The sequence below is a fragment of the Apis florea genome, unplaced genomic scaffold, assembly GCF_048593485.1.
Source record: "Apis florea isolate Af1SG1 unplaced genomic scaffold, ASM4859348v1 contig_3587_pilon, whole genome shotgun sequence".
In the NCBI taxonomy this organism is placed as follows: Eukaryota; Metazoa; Arthropoda; class Insecta; order Hymenoptera; family Apidae; genus Apis; species Apis florea.
In genome coordinates, this window is record NW_028256789.1 from 1,168,178 (window position 1) to 1,184,239 (window position 16,062).

Here is a 16,062-nt window from a genome sequence, read left to right on the forward strand (position 1 = left end):
CGTAACGCATCGTGTTAACGAGCGTAGCCGGATAACAAGATCGGAATAAAATTGAATTAAACAATGTCGTGCACGATTCACGTGGATCGCCCGCCTCGGTGTACGAAAATACACAAGGGTGGGCGCGTGGGTGGCGCGCACGAACGATCCGTGGAATAATAAGTCGTGCCATGCCGCGGATCGCGTGCCGCGCCGCGAAACTTTCCCATTTGTAGGCCTGCGGCCGACAGATACGAGCCGATAGCGAGACATCCGTCGCTCCTTTATTAGTTTTATTTAGCGGGAACGTCGATAACGCGGAAGCTGATGATGCAGGGACGATGACGATGACTCGTTTCGCGTAACGGAGGCGAGGTGGTGGGGGAGAGTTTGATTCGTTCGTACAAGTTTTATTCGCTGGACACATTTCCCATCCGGACACGCACGAACCGGCTAACGCGTCGATGAGATAATAGCGCGATAAGCTCCGTCAATGCTGGATGGAAAATAGAATGGAGTAAGACGTGGTGGAGGAGCGGGGTGGAAAGCTGGCCAGATCGAAGAAGAGAAAAGCGGCTGGCCCGGTTAATTGGTCTCCTTCGAGTTGGAAGAAAGGCTTGTTTTGTATCGAGTGCACTTAAGGTGAGGTTTTTAGGTGAGTTGAAAGGTGGTTTCTTTCGAGTACGATAACTTCGAGTCGATCGAAATATTCCTAGATATATTTCGATGCACTTTTATCTTTTTTCTGTATTTTTAGTTTAACGTTAGAATTAGAAGTTGAGAAGAAAAATTGAAATTTAAAATTACGTACTAATTAAGCTTCATTGAGGAAAATTGACACTCGAAAATCAATCTTTGTTCTAATTTAATCTAGCTTGAACGGAGAAGCTTGTTATTCGGAGATTCGAGATGGGAGGGAAATTGTTATAAAGAATACAGCAGTTTTTTCACATACAAACGAGTACAAATATTAATTACTATTACCATACGGACCGCCTAATGCCGCTCAACACAATGCGGCCGACATTCGCGTTCCAACATTGGCGCGCACCACTTTCACGCCGGCCGTCGCCAAACACCGGGTAGAACAAGCGGTGTTCTACCTAATGATTCATACGCGAGTCCGTCCAGCAGAATCATCAATTATATTCGAGCCATTGTTCCGCGACTGGAGACCGGGCCCCCCCATTATCTAATACATCTAACCTACAAAACTCGTACAGCTCCGCCATAGTTGGGTTCCACCTTTGAATCTGATAATAAAGATTGGAACACGGAGGAGCACAGGCATAAATGTTTTATTACGCCGACTTTGTTTAAATTGGATGAAAAATTCAAAAATTTTTGCCCCGATCGTCAATCGACTTGTATGAATTCTCGTAATTTATATTGCCTTCAAATTGGGATTATTAACTAATTCTACTTATCATTTATATATTTTCGTTAGAAATTGAGTTCGTTATCTGTAACGGCGATCTATGTATACGGCGACAAGTATGGGCGAAAGATCGTAGTATGGCAAAGAGTGGAGGCATGTGGCTACGCTGGCCAACGCCAATGATAGGCAGATAAATGGACGCAGATAAACGAGCGGAAAGCGAGGGAAAGGTGGAGATACGGGGAGGAAAGACACTGTGCGAGTGATTATTCGCGGATCAACGTCTGCCACGACCACATTTCGCAAGTGATCCGGTGTTACGTAGCATTCCGGTAGCATGAAATAAGGGAAAACATCGTAGAATGCGTTCCCTCGTTACAATTTCTCTTTTTTGCTGATCGACGAGTGTCGGTCCTCCACGATATCTCTGGATAAAAGGTGAAGAAAAAGAAGAAGAAGAAAAAAAAAAGTAACGATCGGCCGGAGGTTGATAAAAATTTCGATTCAATCGATTTCGCTCGCTCTCTCAACTTCTAAACTCTTCGTTTACGAACGTCGTCACGTTCGATCAAATCAAAAGTTCCCGAGTTCGTCTTTTCTGTATCAAACTCCTCTCATAAAAGATCGTGTGTTCGATCTTTATTTTTCATCCTCCCCCCTCTCTTCTAACAAGATCCACTTTTTAAAACACAAGCGCTAAGTTAGTTGTTCACGCTTTAGTCCGCATCGATTTCGACAACGCTCGGATTTTCCGCGTTGCGTGCTTCGCAAGATCGTTCAATCGATACACGATGCCGCTACTTATTGATCGCGAGAGAGATACGGAAGTTATCTGGATAACGCAAGAATCGTTGATCGCACGATGCATTGTTCAATTCCGATTCGTTCGTACATTCGCCGCATTCTTGTTCTCGCATTGTTGCACAAATCGAGAAGAAAAAAGGAAAACAAATGCAACATTGCATAGCGTTTCTAGAAAGTTTTCTGCAACGGAATGGAAGAATCTCGCTCGAATTGGCCAAGTTGCACGCAGGCAGAACGCAGGCAGAAAAGCGTTACATTAACCGATCGATCCAAGGTTTTGTATATCGGCCTTTGACTGACGGCATTATCTTATTTCCGTGGCTGATCGATGGCAGAGGGTTGGTATGGCCCGATTCGATCGTTCACCGTCGCGACATCGATACCGCCTACGTGTCTCCCTCCCCTATCCGTCCGTTTCAATAATAAATAACAGGAAGCGTAAAGAATGATCGACGGGGGCGAGAATATCTCTCGATAGAGAAACATTACGAATATCGACGCGATACGCAGGTGTGCGCGAATCGTGTTCAGCCGAGAAATCATTTGGCATTTGGATTTCAGGAGGGGTAGAACATCGTTCCATCGAGATTTCGAATTCACTCCGCGTCCCGTTCTTCCCCTGCGCGACTTTCGAATCTCGTTTCGACGCGTTGGCATTCCCAGGGCCAATGAGGAGAGATCGAGCACGTTGGTCGGTCGAAGAAGACGAAGAAGAAAAAGACGAACACCACCACGCCCAAGGTACGTGGCAGGAACGCAGACGGCCGTGTTGGTACCTATGTAGCCGCGTCTACGTGTCTATCCCCTTTGCACGTACACGCTCCTCCTCGTGGCGATATGTACTTGCCGTGTACGAGTACTAGCCGTCCTTGTTACCCTCTCGCTCCCTCTTTATACCCTGTGGCAACACGGCGGCACGCTACCACGTCCTCAAATTGAAGCCCCGAAGAAAAAGAGATGCGTGGTCTTCTCTCTTCCAACCTCGCCTCGCTCCTTCTTTCCTTCCTTCTCTTCTTCTTCTTCTTCGTCTTCCTCTTCCTCTTCTTCTCGCAATTCCTCGTGCTCTTCGTTTTCCTCGTCGTGGCAAAGTCGAACGGTAAAGCAAAGGGGAAACGAGGGAAGGAAGGAAAGGAGGAAGGAAGGAAGGAAGAAAGGAGGAGAGGGGAGGGAAAGGTTCCCTGTAAGAGGGACACGACACAAACGGGAAAGAGAAACGGAGAGACGAAGCGGTTTCGAAGCGAGGGGGAGGAGACCAGGAACGAAGGGAAGATGGAAGAGTGTCCGAAGGCTGTGTAGGCGCCATGTTGCGCCTGGCGATGACAAGAAACCCGATGCGACGGTAGCAGGGCCAACGGTACAGACAGAGGCGTTTGCTCGAACGCCTTGATTGGCCGATTACAGATTATACACGGTGCACCCTGAAGAGATGCACCGGCAACGAGATTCCCGGCTACCGCGATGCCGATGATGCATACGGCTCTTCTGCGTGTCGCGTCGGCTGTGATTCGTCAACGCTTGGATGGTGTTCGATGCGAACTACCCTTATATGGGGAGAGAAAAGAAGGAGAGCCCGGAGGAAAGTGGTTTTAAAGTGAAAGGGAGAAAAGAAATTGCGCGAAAAATTTATCTTGCACGAAATTTTCGTGAATTTTTTCGAATCGTCAAGATCTTGGAAAAAGTTTTGCGCGAGACTAATAAATAGGACTTTGAATTCCGTAGACAAAAGTTAATAATTCTCGAGAGGGGGATTTATTGACATCCTTCGTAAATTTTCACGTTTGAATCAATCACTTTTAATAATTCTCACGAGAGAAACTCGATATCGTTTCTTTACGCGTTAGATTTTGCAACAGAATAAACGAGTTTACGCGGGTAACACGATACTTTCTACGAAGTTCTGTTGAAAGTAACAAATTGGATCTGGAAATAAAATTCCAATTCCAGAGGTATCTTCTATTGAAAATCAACGATAGAAACGGTTCTTGTTCCGTGTTATTTTGCAAACAAACCTGACACGGTGCCGCGATTACTCATCAGCCTGCGTCGGGCTCGATTCTCTCTGCGCCCAAGTGGGAAGGGGAACAACTCCCGCGGAGCTCAGACTAATGAAATTATCCGGTCCGGGACCCCCTGCGACGACATCACCAACCTACGACAGCCAGTTATCCCGTGATTACGCAGTTACGTATCACAACGTGTCTACCTATGAGAAAACCTATGGCCTTTTGACGTCTATTCAGCGAAGGGAGATCGGAGCACAAGTAAATCAATTTGAGGATCAATTTCCATTGTCGGTGAGATTACGCCTATTTATATTTAATATTTATAAAGAGATATAAAAATCATCGAGTAAACGAATAGAAATATTAATCTCGATTTCATTTCTCTTCCCTTCTTTTCCTTTTTTTTTTTTTTTTTTTTTGAAATTGGAATCGAAGAAAGTTGAAATTTAACAACGGTATTGATCGAATACTCGGTTGAAAATTGACAGAAACTCGAGGAATCCCATAAAATCGCGGAGCGCAAGTTTAATCGTACTACGAGTAGAGATCGTAAATCTATTGAACGCCGGTGTATCAGAGGCAAAGGTAGATTTCAACCTCGTTACAATTAGCTCGGAGGCGCGATCTAATAAATCGTTAATTGGAAACTGTGGGACTATCCGCGAGAAATTCATGGCCTCGAGGAGACCGGCTCCAATTAGCTTTTGACCACGGCTCCCTCCCTTAATAAATCGTTAATTGGAAACCGAGCCTGATAATTAGGGGAAAGCCTGTCCACCGCGATGTCCACCTAGTGGAAAGCTGAAAAACTTCGCGATCGTTCGGACGCAACGATAATTTACGATGGCCTCGTTAACGTTTCGCCGCGGCGCTCCGTTCCTCTACGACAAGGCTGTGCCAACCCTATCCCCGATGTCCAGGGCGTGGCGGATCGGTGATTTAGTAAAGTCATTTGTGCCGATAATGTTGACAGATGCCGTCCATCCTGGCGGCTCCTGTTACACTGGACTCTGCGCGCAACAGGATCTCCTCGTGGTTTCGAGGGGTGGAAACATGACTCGCGAATATCGCGTTAAAGTTTCCCACGAGAAACGCGACACACCCGGCTTTCTCAATGGAAAAATGAAAGAGTCGTGGGAGAGATCGATGTTTCGTCCCAATTTCGGATACGAAATCTTGGAAGATTAAACCCCTACGCGGATTGAGTAAATAAAAAAAGGATTTGTTTAAGAAATATCTTGATATTTAAGGCTTCTAGAAGAGATTTTCTAATTTGGAAAATTTGTAGTATTCTTAGGCGAATTCTTAAGTTTAAATTAATTTAAAAGCGTTTTACGATACTGTATCGCGCTAACGGTACCTCGGTGCAATAAAATTCATTGCGGCAATTGGAAACGTGGCATCGGGGTGTAAAAATAAAATACGACGACCGTTCGACTCCGCTATGTGATAATCTCTCTAGGTAGGAATAATACATGGGTTAAATTAAACCTGAGCATCATTGAAATAGTCGTATATATCTCACCCGAACTCAATTATATCTTCTTCTGAATGTAACATCGGAAGATATTACTGGTTTCCGTAGAGGGATTTTCCCGGCGTACGGAGCTGAACCGAATGAAATTTTCATGGAAACCTGGACTTAATTGCCGAGATAACGTGAAAACACAGTGGATTCCAGGCGTAAAGAGTCACGGAACAACATATATCCGCGTGTTGTTTCGCGTGACGAGTGCGGGCGTGCATCATCTTCGTCGACGATCACGTGCACGTGAGAACACGTTAGATCGGTACTTCCGTGAGAGAGAAGGAGGATTGATCGCGGGGGGAAGAGAAAAAAAAGCGCGAAAAAAAATGAAAGAGAAGAAGAAGAAGAAGAAGAAGAAGAAGACGACTCGAAGAAGAAGAAACTGACCTGCGTTTGCGTTAATCCAAGACTCGCCGCAAGCTCCGCTCTTTCCGGTAACGCGAGGTATTGCGTTCTCTGGAACCGCCTGTTGAGCTGTTGCAACTGAAGGCTGCTGTAAATCGTCCGTGGTTTCCTCATCTTCTTCCCTTTACCGTTCCTCAAGGAACCGCCGCCACCACCTCCAAGCTCGTCGACCAGACTGCCACCCTTGTCACCCAATGGCGAGAGGTCTGCGAACATGCACCACCCTAATATCAACTTTCAGAATCCTCGTCACCGATTGTGTACGAACTAAAGAGAAATTGAACAGAAAGTTGAAAGATTCGACGTCCTTTTTAGAAAGAATGAACGGAAAAGATTGGGAAAGAAAGGCAAAGAGACGAAGGCAAAAGATATCGTAGAGGTGTTGGAAACCTGTGGATGGAGGGAAAGAGGATGAAAGGCTCGTCGAAGATCGCGACAAAGGTTCGGGTGTAGGTAGCCGCGATAAATCGTGATTAATCTCGTGTAATTTGCCACGTGTGATCGCTATCGCGGCGAACAATATCGGAGTGCTAACCATAGTGTAATTAATTAAAAAAAAATTGTTATAAATTAATCATCGAATAATTACGCACCGACTAAATAAACGCATCGTGCCAGCCCGGCCAACGCTATCGTACGTACGATCGCGCCATTATGTTTATACCCTAATTACAATGTAGCGTAATACGGCGCACGGTGTGAATCCTTGAACGTGTAACACAGTCATTTAGAAATCCAAACAGCCGAGCCTTGTCATTTTCCACCGATGCTGATTTCAAGGAAATGTCAACAGATGATGAAAATTCGCCGAGTAAGTATCAAAAGCATGGCCTCTAATTTAAACTTCCTTCCCATGCTTCCTTCCTTCGTGTTTCACAAAAGAAAAAATGGAATAGGAAAGAAAAAAAAACGACGAAATCTGAAATTATAATCACAATCTGGAATTAGCGATACCGAATTTTGCATGCATACGATGCCGCGTACACTGTACACACACACAAACACGTACACACACACACATATATACACATATATACACACGCGACGACGATGACGACGACGACGACGTAAAATTCTTATGATTTATTGCAGAAAGGGAGGCGAAGGCGTGTAAGGGGTGAGCCGTGGATCCACGAGATCGATCGCGAAACGACACTGTCGTAATTCTGATTACGCGTAATACAGCAGATACATTTTATTAACGAGCGATCCCCTCTGCACGACTGCTTATCCTCGCGGATACACCACATGGTGACGAATGAGCAATCGCGTGTTGATATACGCGATGTTTCCATAGGCAAAGATTCTTCGAAAAGGCGGTGTCCTTCGTTCAACGAGACGCTTTTTGCGCTGTCGTATCGTCGAATACATTAACCTACACGATTTCCCGTCAGGTGAACGCGATAATGCTTATTTGGTGTTTTTATCGGTTTTATCGTTGGCGGGTCAGAGGAGTCATGATGTCACCGAATATATATCGCATCACTTTGAAACGAGTAACGAGGCTGTTTTGTTATCTGTTTGTAGTGCTTTATATATATGTATATTTTCATGTAATGACTGATATTTACTTCCGAGAATTATTGAAAAGTATTATACCTTTGAGTTTAATTGGGCGGAGAAGCAATATTTATACACTTGTGTTTTGAGAATAGTAAAGGAATAACGAAATAATTATAACATTTCCTGTTTGAAAATTTATATACTGTCAGTCAATCTTATATTCTAATTGTTTTTTTGTGTTTAGATTAAATATGTGCTTTTTTAACATGATAAGTGACTAATATAATACTGATTGTAATCTATGTGTTTTTATGAATTTGTCACGTATTCGATCACTCGCGAAAAATCTTCTTCTTATCGATATAACTTCATTGCAAAGAATCATTAAGAACCATTAAAATTTCTCTTTTACTTATCAATGTCGACTACGAATACGAATAAAAATATTATTCGTTCGATTAAAAAAGAATATTCGCCTATAAAATAGTATTCCATAAATCTTCTGAAAACAAGAATCCATTCGTAAATTCCCACAAATGGAACACATGCGTAATAGTAGGAGAGTGTCACGCAGTATCGAATCGCCTTTCTTATCACGAACACAACGAATTTATCGCCGCTCGTTGGCCATTGATTAGCCGATCAACCGTCTGTTAATCACAGCTTCTGATGCAACGCGAGTGCAGGCCGAGTAAGAAAAATCGGTGGACGAAAGGAGTTTACGGTTTTACGACACATTTTTCTCGGGTGTAGAGCGGCCGCGTTGCGAGATCATTAACGCTCGGCCGTATGCAAAACGGCCGCTGAAAACCGTTCGCGTCGCGGTGAAACTACTACTTTGCCGTAATTCGCTCATTTGCGAACGATCGTGCGTTCCCCAACTTCCTTCGCAACCTCCCTTCCCGATTTTCGCGTGTACGCGATCGATCGATCCACCGACGTTATTCAACGGGAATAATCGTCCTCGAAGAGGCAATATTCGCCTATATATACCCTCGATCGTGGAACGTAAAACACCGATGCGTCGTCTGTGACCGAGGAGAGAAGCAGACGAATCATTTAGAGAAGATGCAGATCAAGTTCCCTACTAGTTTTCTTCTCGATAATCGTTTGTAATCGTTGGTCAGTTCCTTCATTTTGGAAGGAATGTTGCTGATATATAGAAGAATAGAAATAAATTTACGAAACGAAACTTACTTGTTGAAGAAAAATTAGGAAATTTAACATTGGTAAAAAGGAGAGACAAAAAAAAATGAGAAATAAAAATACAGAAGATTATTGCAATATATTATTAATGTTTGCGTCTGCATCGCTTCTGAAACGAGCAATAATAACGTGTGAACATCAGTTCGAAAATCGTTTGTAAAGAAACAAAAGCATTCTCTCATTCGTATGTATATGAGTAAGTATGCATAAATATGTCTGACGCCCGGTACAAAGTTCCCGGTACGGTTTCCACGAAAATCGAATAAGTTTCGGATCAAAAAAATAACGCCTCCTGGAAGCTGTTCGAGTTGCACGTTGGAAAAAACGCTAGTTAGAAGAGTTAGACGAATAGTTTATCGTGCGGATCGCTGCAGCTAGCCGCGACCGGTGCACTTTGCGTGACGACCATTCGAACCCTACTTTTCTCATTGTCAGCTGGAGAGAGGAGAGGGGGGGGGGGGGGGGACGAGCCAGGATCCGGTTGAGTGGCAGCGGCACGATATCTACGGATGTATCTACGCCAGAGAAAACACGACTTCCGTGCAAAATCCTCCGGGCGAGATGAGCACGAGACGAGGATCGAGGGCCATCGTCGTCTTCGACGCCGTCATCCACCTCTGGCTCGAGTGTAGCGCTCGAGTCTGGGGATCCGCAGGCAGGCGTGCTCCACAGGCCTCGGTGGGACGCTAATCCTTGTGAAAACAACCGTTTAATACCTAATCCATCACCCCGGGCACGGGGGCGAGTTCGAGGGGCGCGCATTGTCTTTGAACCGTTCCGGATTAATTTGGCCTGGTGGTTGGTCGCTGCCAGGTCCAGTGACTAATGTAGAGTTCGGTAAAGGTAGCCACGCTAATTGGATTCTGATTCCACGGGCGCGTTTGCTCGCTCCTCGCTGCAACTCTGGACGCGGATGGGGTGGGGAGGGCGGGAGGGGGGGAGGGGAGGGCGATGACAAGGGAGGGAACGAAGTGGGAGAAGGGCAAGCACGAAGAGGAACGATGTTAATGGCTGGTTCATTTGTCGCGACGATGAGATTGCTCGCCGATATATTCTATCGGGAGGGAGGCAATGTTTGCGCATCGTCGAGTGTGAAATCGTGCAGAGGATCTTGGACAATTGTGTACACGATCTCGTCTCTCCTTTCGTATTCTCTCGACTCTAAAGCGTCGTAGTCGGTCAAGTACCCGATGACTTCATTTAGAGGTATTGAAATTGATGGAAGAAATTTTACGCCCGATGATTTCGAAATGTGTTAGTTAGACCGTGTATTTTTCCTTTCATCGGATCTTGTCTCGTAATTAATCTCGTTGTCAACGATGTCAATGATTTTTTATTCCTTTATATATATATATAAATATCAACTTGTTGAAAACACTTGGATAGGAATATGAAAATATATTTGGAGAAGATAAATATAATCGTGGGAATTTTAAAATAAAATAATTTCGATTAAAAGTTTCGAGGAAAATTTTCAATTGAACATTCTACGAATTCTTCTCTTTTCTGAAATATTATTATTGTAGAATGGTAAAACGTATCGAGTATTTTGACAAAAAAAAAAGCTAGCTGAAAGTGGCGGCACAGGTGGTTAGAGAAGCTCGAGGAGGATGTGCAAACAATGGCGTGCATCTTGGTAATTAACTCGATCGCGATTCTAAAACGATATTTATTATTTAATTAATTCAATCGCCTTCATCAGCGGGACAAACGAGGATTACGAGAGGAACGACGAGTAAATTCTTTCGTCGCAATTTGTCACACGCGTAAACGAGCCTTCTCGTAAACGATTAATCCCTAACGATCGGCACACGATACGTTCGAATTAACCAATTATCGCGGTACAATTACGACGAATCTCGCGTTACAACGCGGAAGACGCGTGTTGTGAGAAGTGCGACAAGAAAAAAAAGAGGAGGAGGAAAAAATGGAAAATGTACGGGAGGAAAAAGTAATTGCGACTGAATGATCTACGAGGATCGGGGAACGATCGATAAATGAACGGAGCGACACGTGGCGAGATCGTTCGATAAATCAATTTCCGCATTATCGTCACAACACTTTAATGAAAATGGACGCGACATTACGATACTACGACACGCGGTCGTGGCAATTCGTCGGCCGGAGATCCAACTCCCTCGAGCGAAATTTTCTAGCCGGCCGATCCGGTTTTTTACGTACTCGTCATAATTCTATCCCATCGGAGTACTCGTTCTAATGGTTTATGAAAACCGGGCACGAAAAAATTGTCATCCTAATGAGAGAAAATGACCTATAATCTGAACGATTCCACGGAACGTGGTCGTGGCCACTGAAAGAACCCACATGGTAGAACGGTCGCCCATTACGTTACGTCGCCGATCCCAACCCTTGGAAAATGACACGCGTTTCTTTCTTTCGGCCCAGTCGATGGTCAAGCATTTCCAATTTAATCGCGATCGATGTAAAAATATCAGGATCGGAAAAATTGCCGAGAATTCAACCCTTGCGATCGTTTACAGGATTCTTCCATTAGAGAAGAAACGAACGATATCGCGTAATTCGCCACACTGTATTTCAAGGGACGAACCCCTTTCGATACGCTTCCTCATCGGAGATTCATCGGTGCTTTTTTTTTTTTTTTTTATTCTCATAGCAATTTCGATAAACTCACCGATTTAAGATTATCTATAACCGATATGCCTGTGCTTACGAACTATCCGAGGGGGGTGGTACCAATGGGTGAAAGCCTCCCGTGGTTTCCATAATGCAGAAACGTTGGAACGTGCGCGTTCACGGGGGTAAAAGACAGGTGGAAGAAGAACATCGGTCATTATTAATTTACGAGGGTGGAAAGGGTTCTCAGAGGGTTGTCGATTGTCTCCCCTCGTATAGGACAGGTAGAAGCGTGCATCTAAAGCGAGAGTTTCCACGAAATGAGAAAAAAAAAAAGAAGAGAAAAAAGAAAAAAAGAAAAAGGAAGAAGAAGAAGAGAAACTCGTGTAAATTCCTCTTCAATTAATTTAGGATCTTCCGTGTCGTGAATACCGTCGCGTCTAAAGAACTGAATATTGTACGTTTGCATCGAGGCAGGGGGATATTGTTGTTCGTGGCCGTCGATTCGTGGATGACAGCTTCATTGGAGAGACGATACTACACCGATGGTGGAATGTATTCGAACGAATAATACTAAAACGACGACTGGTCGTTTTCTTCTTTTTCCATTCGTCGTGGCGACAAGGTTAGTTAGTGAAGGATCGATACCGACTTTTCTTTCGCGATGAACACCGGGAAATTCAGAGATAAGAATGTGTAAACGAATAATTATATTTATGACATTGGTGAAATTTAGTATCCATTTATTATCGCGCGTATATTTAATGAAGAAGGAAATAGAAACGAGTATTAAAATTGTTTTAATAATAGATTGTCGATGTTTACGCGAATTAACACATTTGCAAACATAATAAATACTTGCGACACCGTGTGCACATTGTAGAAAACAATTTTCTTTGAATTTTTGCGCGCTCTTTCATCTTTGTAATGTTCTATTTACCAATTAATATAGTATCTTTTTATATCAACTTCATCCATTTTAACATTTTCGAACATGTTTCGAAAAATTTTGGAAATATCCACACTTTCCAATAAAACTTTTCTTCAAAAATAAAATAATAAAATTTTTCATAAACATTCATAATCGATTTACTAGTATGAAAATCGAATTGAGAACCAATATCCTAGTATTCCAATTCTATAAATTAGTGCAAATATATTTCAATTATATATACTTGAATTTGAAAGAAATTGAGCAGAAAGAAAAAGAAGAAAAAGAGGAAGAAGAAGGTGAGGAAAATGAAACAGTTGCGTATTCGGCTGTTTGAATATCTAACAGCGTTTCTCGAGGACACTGGGAGGCCGCGACTATTCTCATTCTGCCGGGGGGGCTTTTTGTTTCGTTCGTTAGCCGCTTTGCGGGACTTTTTCGGGTCCCAAGAGGATTCTCTTTCCTAGTCGTATATCTTATTCCGCTTCTCGGACGTTATTGTGCCTGTCCAGGCCGTCGACCGACCACTACCTGCCACTCTAGATTCTCTCTTCCGTTTTCGTTCCTTTTTTCGTGAACAGAGACTCCTTCCACGCGAGAAATCAACGTTCGAGGCAAGAGATTCACGATTTCCAGTTTACGTCAATCGACACACGTGACGTATTTCCATTGATCCGATCTATCGTACGGAGGATTCTTCGAAGATTAGATAATGAAACCATTAAGTGATGTTAGAAGCAAAGCAGTATCGTCTCTATGTAATTATCGAATGAATTATGACTGGAGTTATGGAATGGCGAATATGAATTTTCACTTAAGACTAAACACGCAAGACTAAACGCATCTTAAGTAGAAATCTACCGACGGGATCAGACATGCGAGGAATTAGGAAATATTATAATCGCATAATCACGAGGCTGGCACGATGTTTCTTTATAATCTGTTCGACAGTTGAAGTCCACGGATATTTAGCGCATCTCCAATTCAAAATTGATTTCAAATCGTCTGATCGAAAACTTTGAAAAGTTCACGATGATTTCGAACCTCATCCACAATTGATTGATTACAAATCGACACAGCAATCATCACCGTGAACCTTCCAACGCCTCCTCGTCCCAAGAAATCAGCAAAATATTACGCTTAAGACAACCAAATCGAACAACATCCTCACGACCCACGATCACGACAACGATTGACCACTGATTTCGAGAGACGGAGGAGGCCAACAACTAGATTAACTATTCTAATAATAGAAATATAAAAATGGCTGCGAATACATACAGTTAGGGTACTCACCGTCCTTGGGCGGCGAGGGACACTGGGGCGCGTACGATCCCAGGTGATATCCGTAAGCGTTGTGCTGATGCATGGGCGCGAACGGATATCCGGCCAGCGCGGACCTAGGACTGGGGAATCCTGCATCCGCGTGTTGCTGGTTCCCGCTGCCTGGTCCGGACGTTTGGTGACTTAGCGCCCCGACTTGATGGGAGAACTGATGGGCGCCGGGCACATTGTGCCCACCTGGGTAACCGCCACGCAGGCTGGCAGGGTTGTACAGATTATTGTGTTGCAGCTCGATGAACGCCGATTTGCCACTCTGCGAGACAGGCGTGCTCGAGGTTGTGCTGTCGCCGCCGTTCCCGCCGGGTGGTCCAGGTGTCACCGAGCCAAGCCCCGTGTGATGAAGATGCTGTTCCATGTCGGAACCACCGCCTCCTGCACCCGCACCACCGCCACCGCCGCCACCGCCTCCGCCTGACGGTCCACCGCCACCCGACATGCTGTTCGGGGTCGGGGTACTAGACGGACAGGGGTCGCCCGCCCCGAATGGGCTCCCCAGGTCCGTGAAGTTGAGCGTCGTCGTGCTGCCCGGACGCTCCACCTTAGTCGCGACGTCGATGCCGCCGCCACAGCCTACGGTTCTCGCGGACAAACTCGCCGACGACGTCGTCGCCGCCGCCGTCGCGCGAACACCGTACGGGGCCCGAATCTTGGGGGCCTCTGTTTCACGATTCGCGACTCCTCACTGTTGGATCACGGATACGATGTTGGATCGTAGGTGAGCAGAAGAGATGACATCTTCGATTTTTTTGATGATTTATTTCTTCCTTTTTTTTTTTTTTTCACGTGGATGATTTGGCTGATTTCACTATGGTGGCGATGAAAGAGACAGATCGTTGTTCGTTGACTCGAAGTTGATTAGATCAATCGCTGTAACTGTCACTGTAATTGTCACTGGGTTTGATTATATATATGTATATATATGTATATTGTTCCTCTCACGTGTTCACACGTATACACACTTATACGAGAAATTTTTTGGTGAAAGTTTGAGTTATATCGATTACAGTTAAAATCACTGAAAAGCACTTCACCCGCGTAGCAGTTTTCACGGAACTGAATCCAACTGTTGTTGTTTGTATGGCGACAAAGGATGTACACCAAAGTCATGCACAGGAAGTGTCGTGCGTCACTGTGCGAGCTCGTCACGCGTCAGCTCGTCATTGATTCGCGGTAACGTTCTCCACGACCGCGTAAACCGGCCATTGATGTGCGATTCTTTTCACTGCGCGACGGAGCGCGGGTATCGCGCTCTCGATCCACCCGACCGCGATCTCAATTACCGTCACTGTTAATCACGCCTCGATCGTGCACCACACCGGGTCGAGGTCCCCGGCTTATTTGGAGGGACACTTTGGCCGAATTCGGAAATCCCCAAGATCGGCGGTATCGTAATTTGCGGTCCAACTCGTCCGACGGGGGACCGGTAATCTGTCGATCCGAATACTGTGCGGTCCTATCGTGACAGTACACTCGCGCGAACTGCGTGATTTAATTGTACGCCGATGACACAGAGGCGTGCGCGCGCGCGCACGCTCGCTCTCGTTCAGCGGCAGCCAGCAAGTGCTTTTTCCACACGCGCGTATGCCGTGATTATTCGACGCCGATGAGCATCGTGGCTCGGCCGACGTGGTTGTCGACGTGAGAAAACGGTAACGACGATGCGCCGGCCAGGGTACAGAAGTAAGAAGAAGAAGAAGAAGGCGACGACGGCGACGAAGAAGAGAGAAAAGCACACACGCGCGCCTGGCCCAGTAACTGCAGTGCACACCGCGCGGCGCGGACCGGTATAATGATACATAATGAAGCCCGAGCCTCTCCCCGGAGCCCGGTGCACGGTTTCCGAAAGTCGCCGCGGTGGCGCCACTCAAGGCCACGCCCACGCCGGCCGTTAGCGCGCCCACCGATTGGCCGCTCCACCATTCCCCCACTCCGCGGCTGTGACGTCTAGCCGTTCGATTGGCCGCGCGGAGGCCATTATGGTGTCCGTGTGGGCGGTGGCGTAACTCGGCCACGCCCCTCGATTCCTGACACCCTCGGGGCCCCTTCGCTCGTCGAGGTGTTTTCTCTACCTGCCCGGGGACCCTTTTCGTTCGTCGTGCGCGTACTACGCTGCCACTACTCCCGACAGACTCCGTCGGGGGTATAGCTTGGCAAAGAAAGCCGGAGACCACGCTTCGACCAGCAACTACGCTTGTATGCATGGAACGCGGACTTTCGACCGCCAAAGAGACTCCCCCGGTTCCCCTATCGACCGCGAATTCGACGGGAATCGAGGGTTGAGGGTGACGCTGACATCTGGGACGCGAGTGAATTTCCTTTCTCCAAAGATCCGGTGGTTTTAGTTTTTGTTGCGTTCCTCGAAATTGGATTGATCTTTTATTCGCGG

General features: G+C 45.6%; 1 protein-coding gene across 4 annotated transcripts in view; it reads right to left on the bottom strand.

The window, feature by feature from the left end:
• Dll (homeotic protein distal-less) overlaps positions 1 to 15,450 on the bottom strand; it is a 74,623-nt gene extending 59,173 nt beyond the window's left edge. The window contains exons 1-2 of one of the 4 annotated variants that reach the window (XM_012485066.3): positions 13,629 to 15,450; positions 6,080 to 6,303 (exon numbers count right to left, since the gene is read on the bottom strand). In XM_012485066.3, the coding sequence (XP_012340520.1) occupies positions 6,080 to 6,303; positions 13,629 to 14,112 (708 nt within the window). In that variant the 5' untranslated portion in view covers positions 14,113 to 15,450. Of the gene's footprint in view, positions 1 to 6,079; positions 6,322 to 13,613 lie in introns of all 4 variants that reach the window. The other 3 variants (XM_012485064.3, XM_003692602.4, XM_012485063.3) reach the window with 3 other exon arrangements.
• Between the last annotated feature and the right edge of the window lie 612 nt (positions 15,451 to 16,062).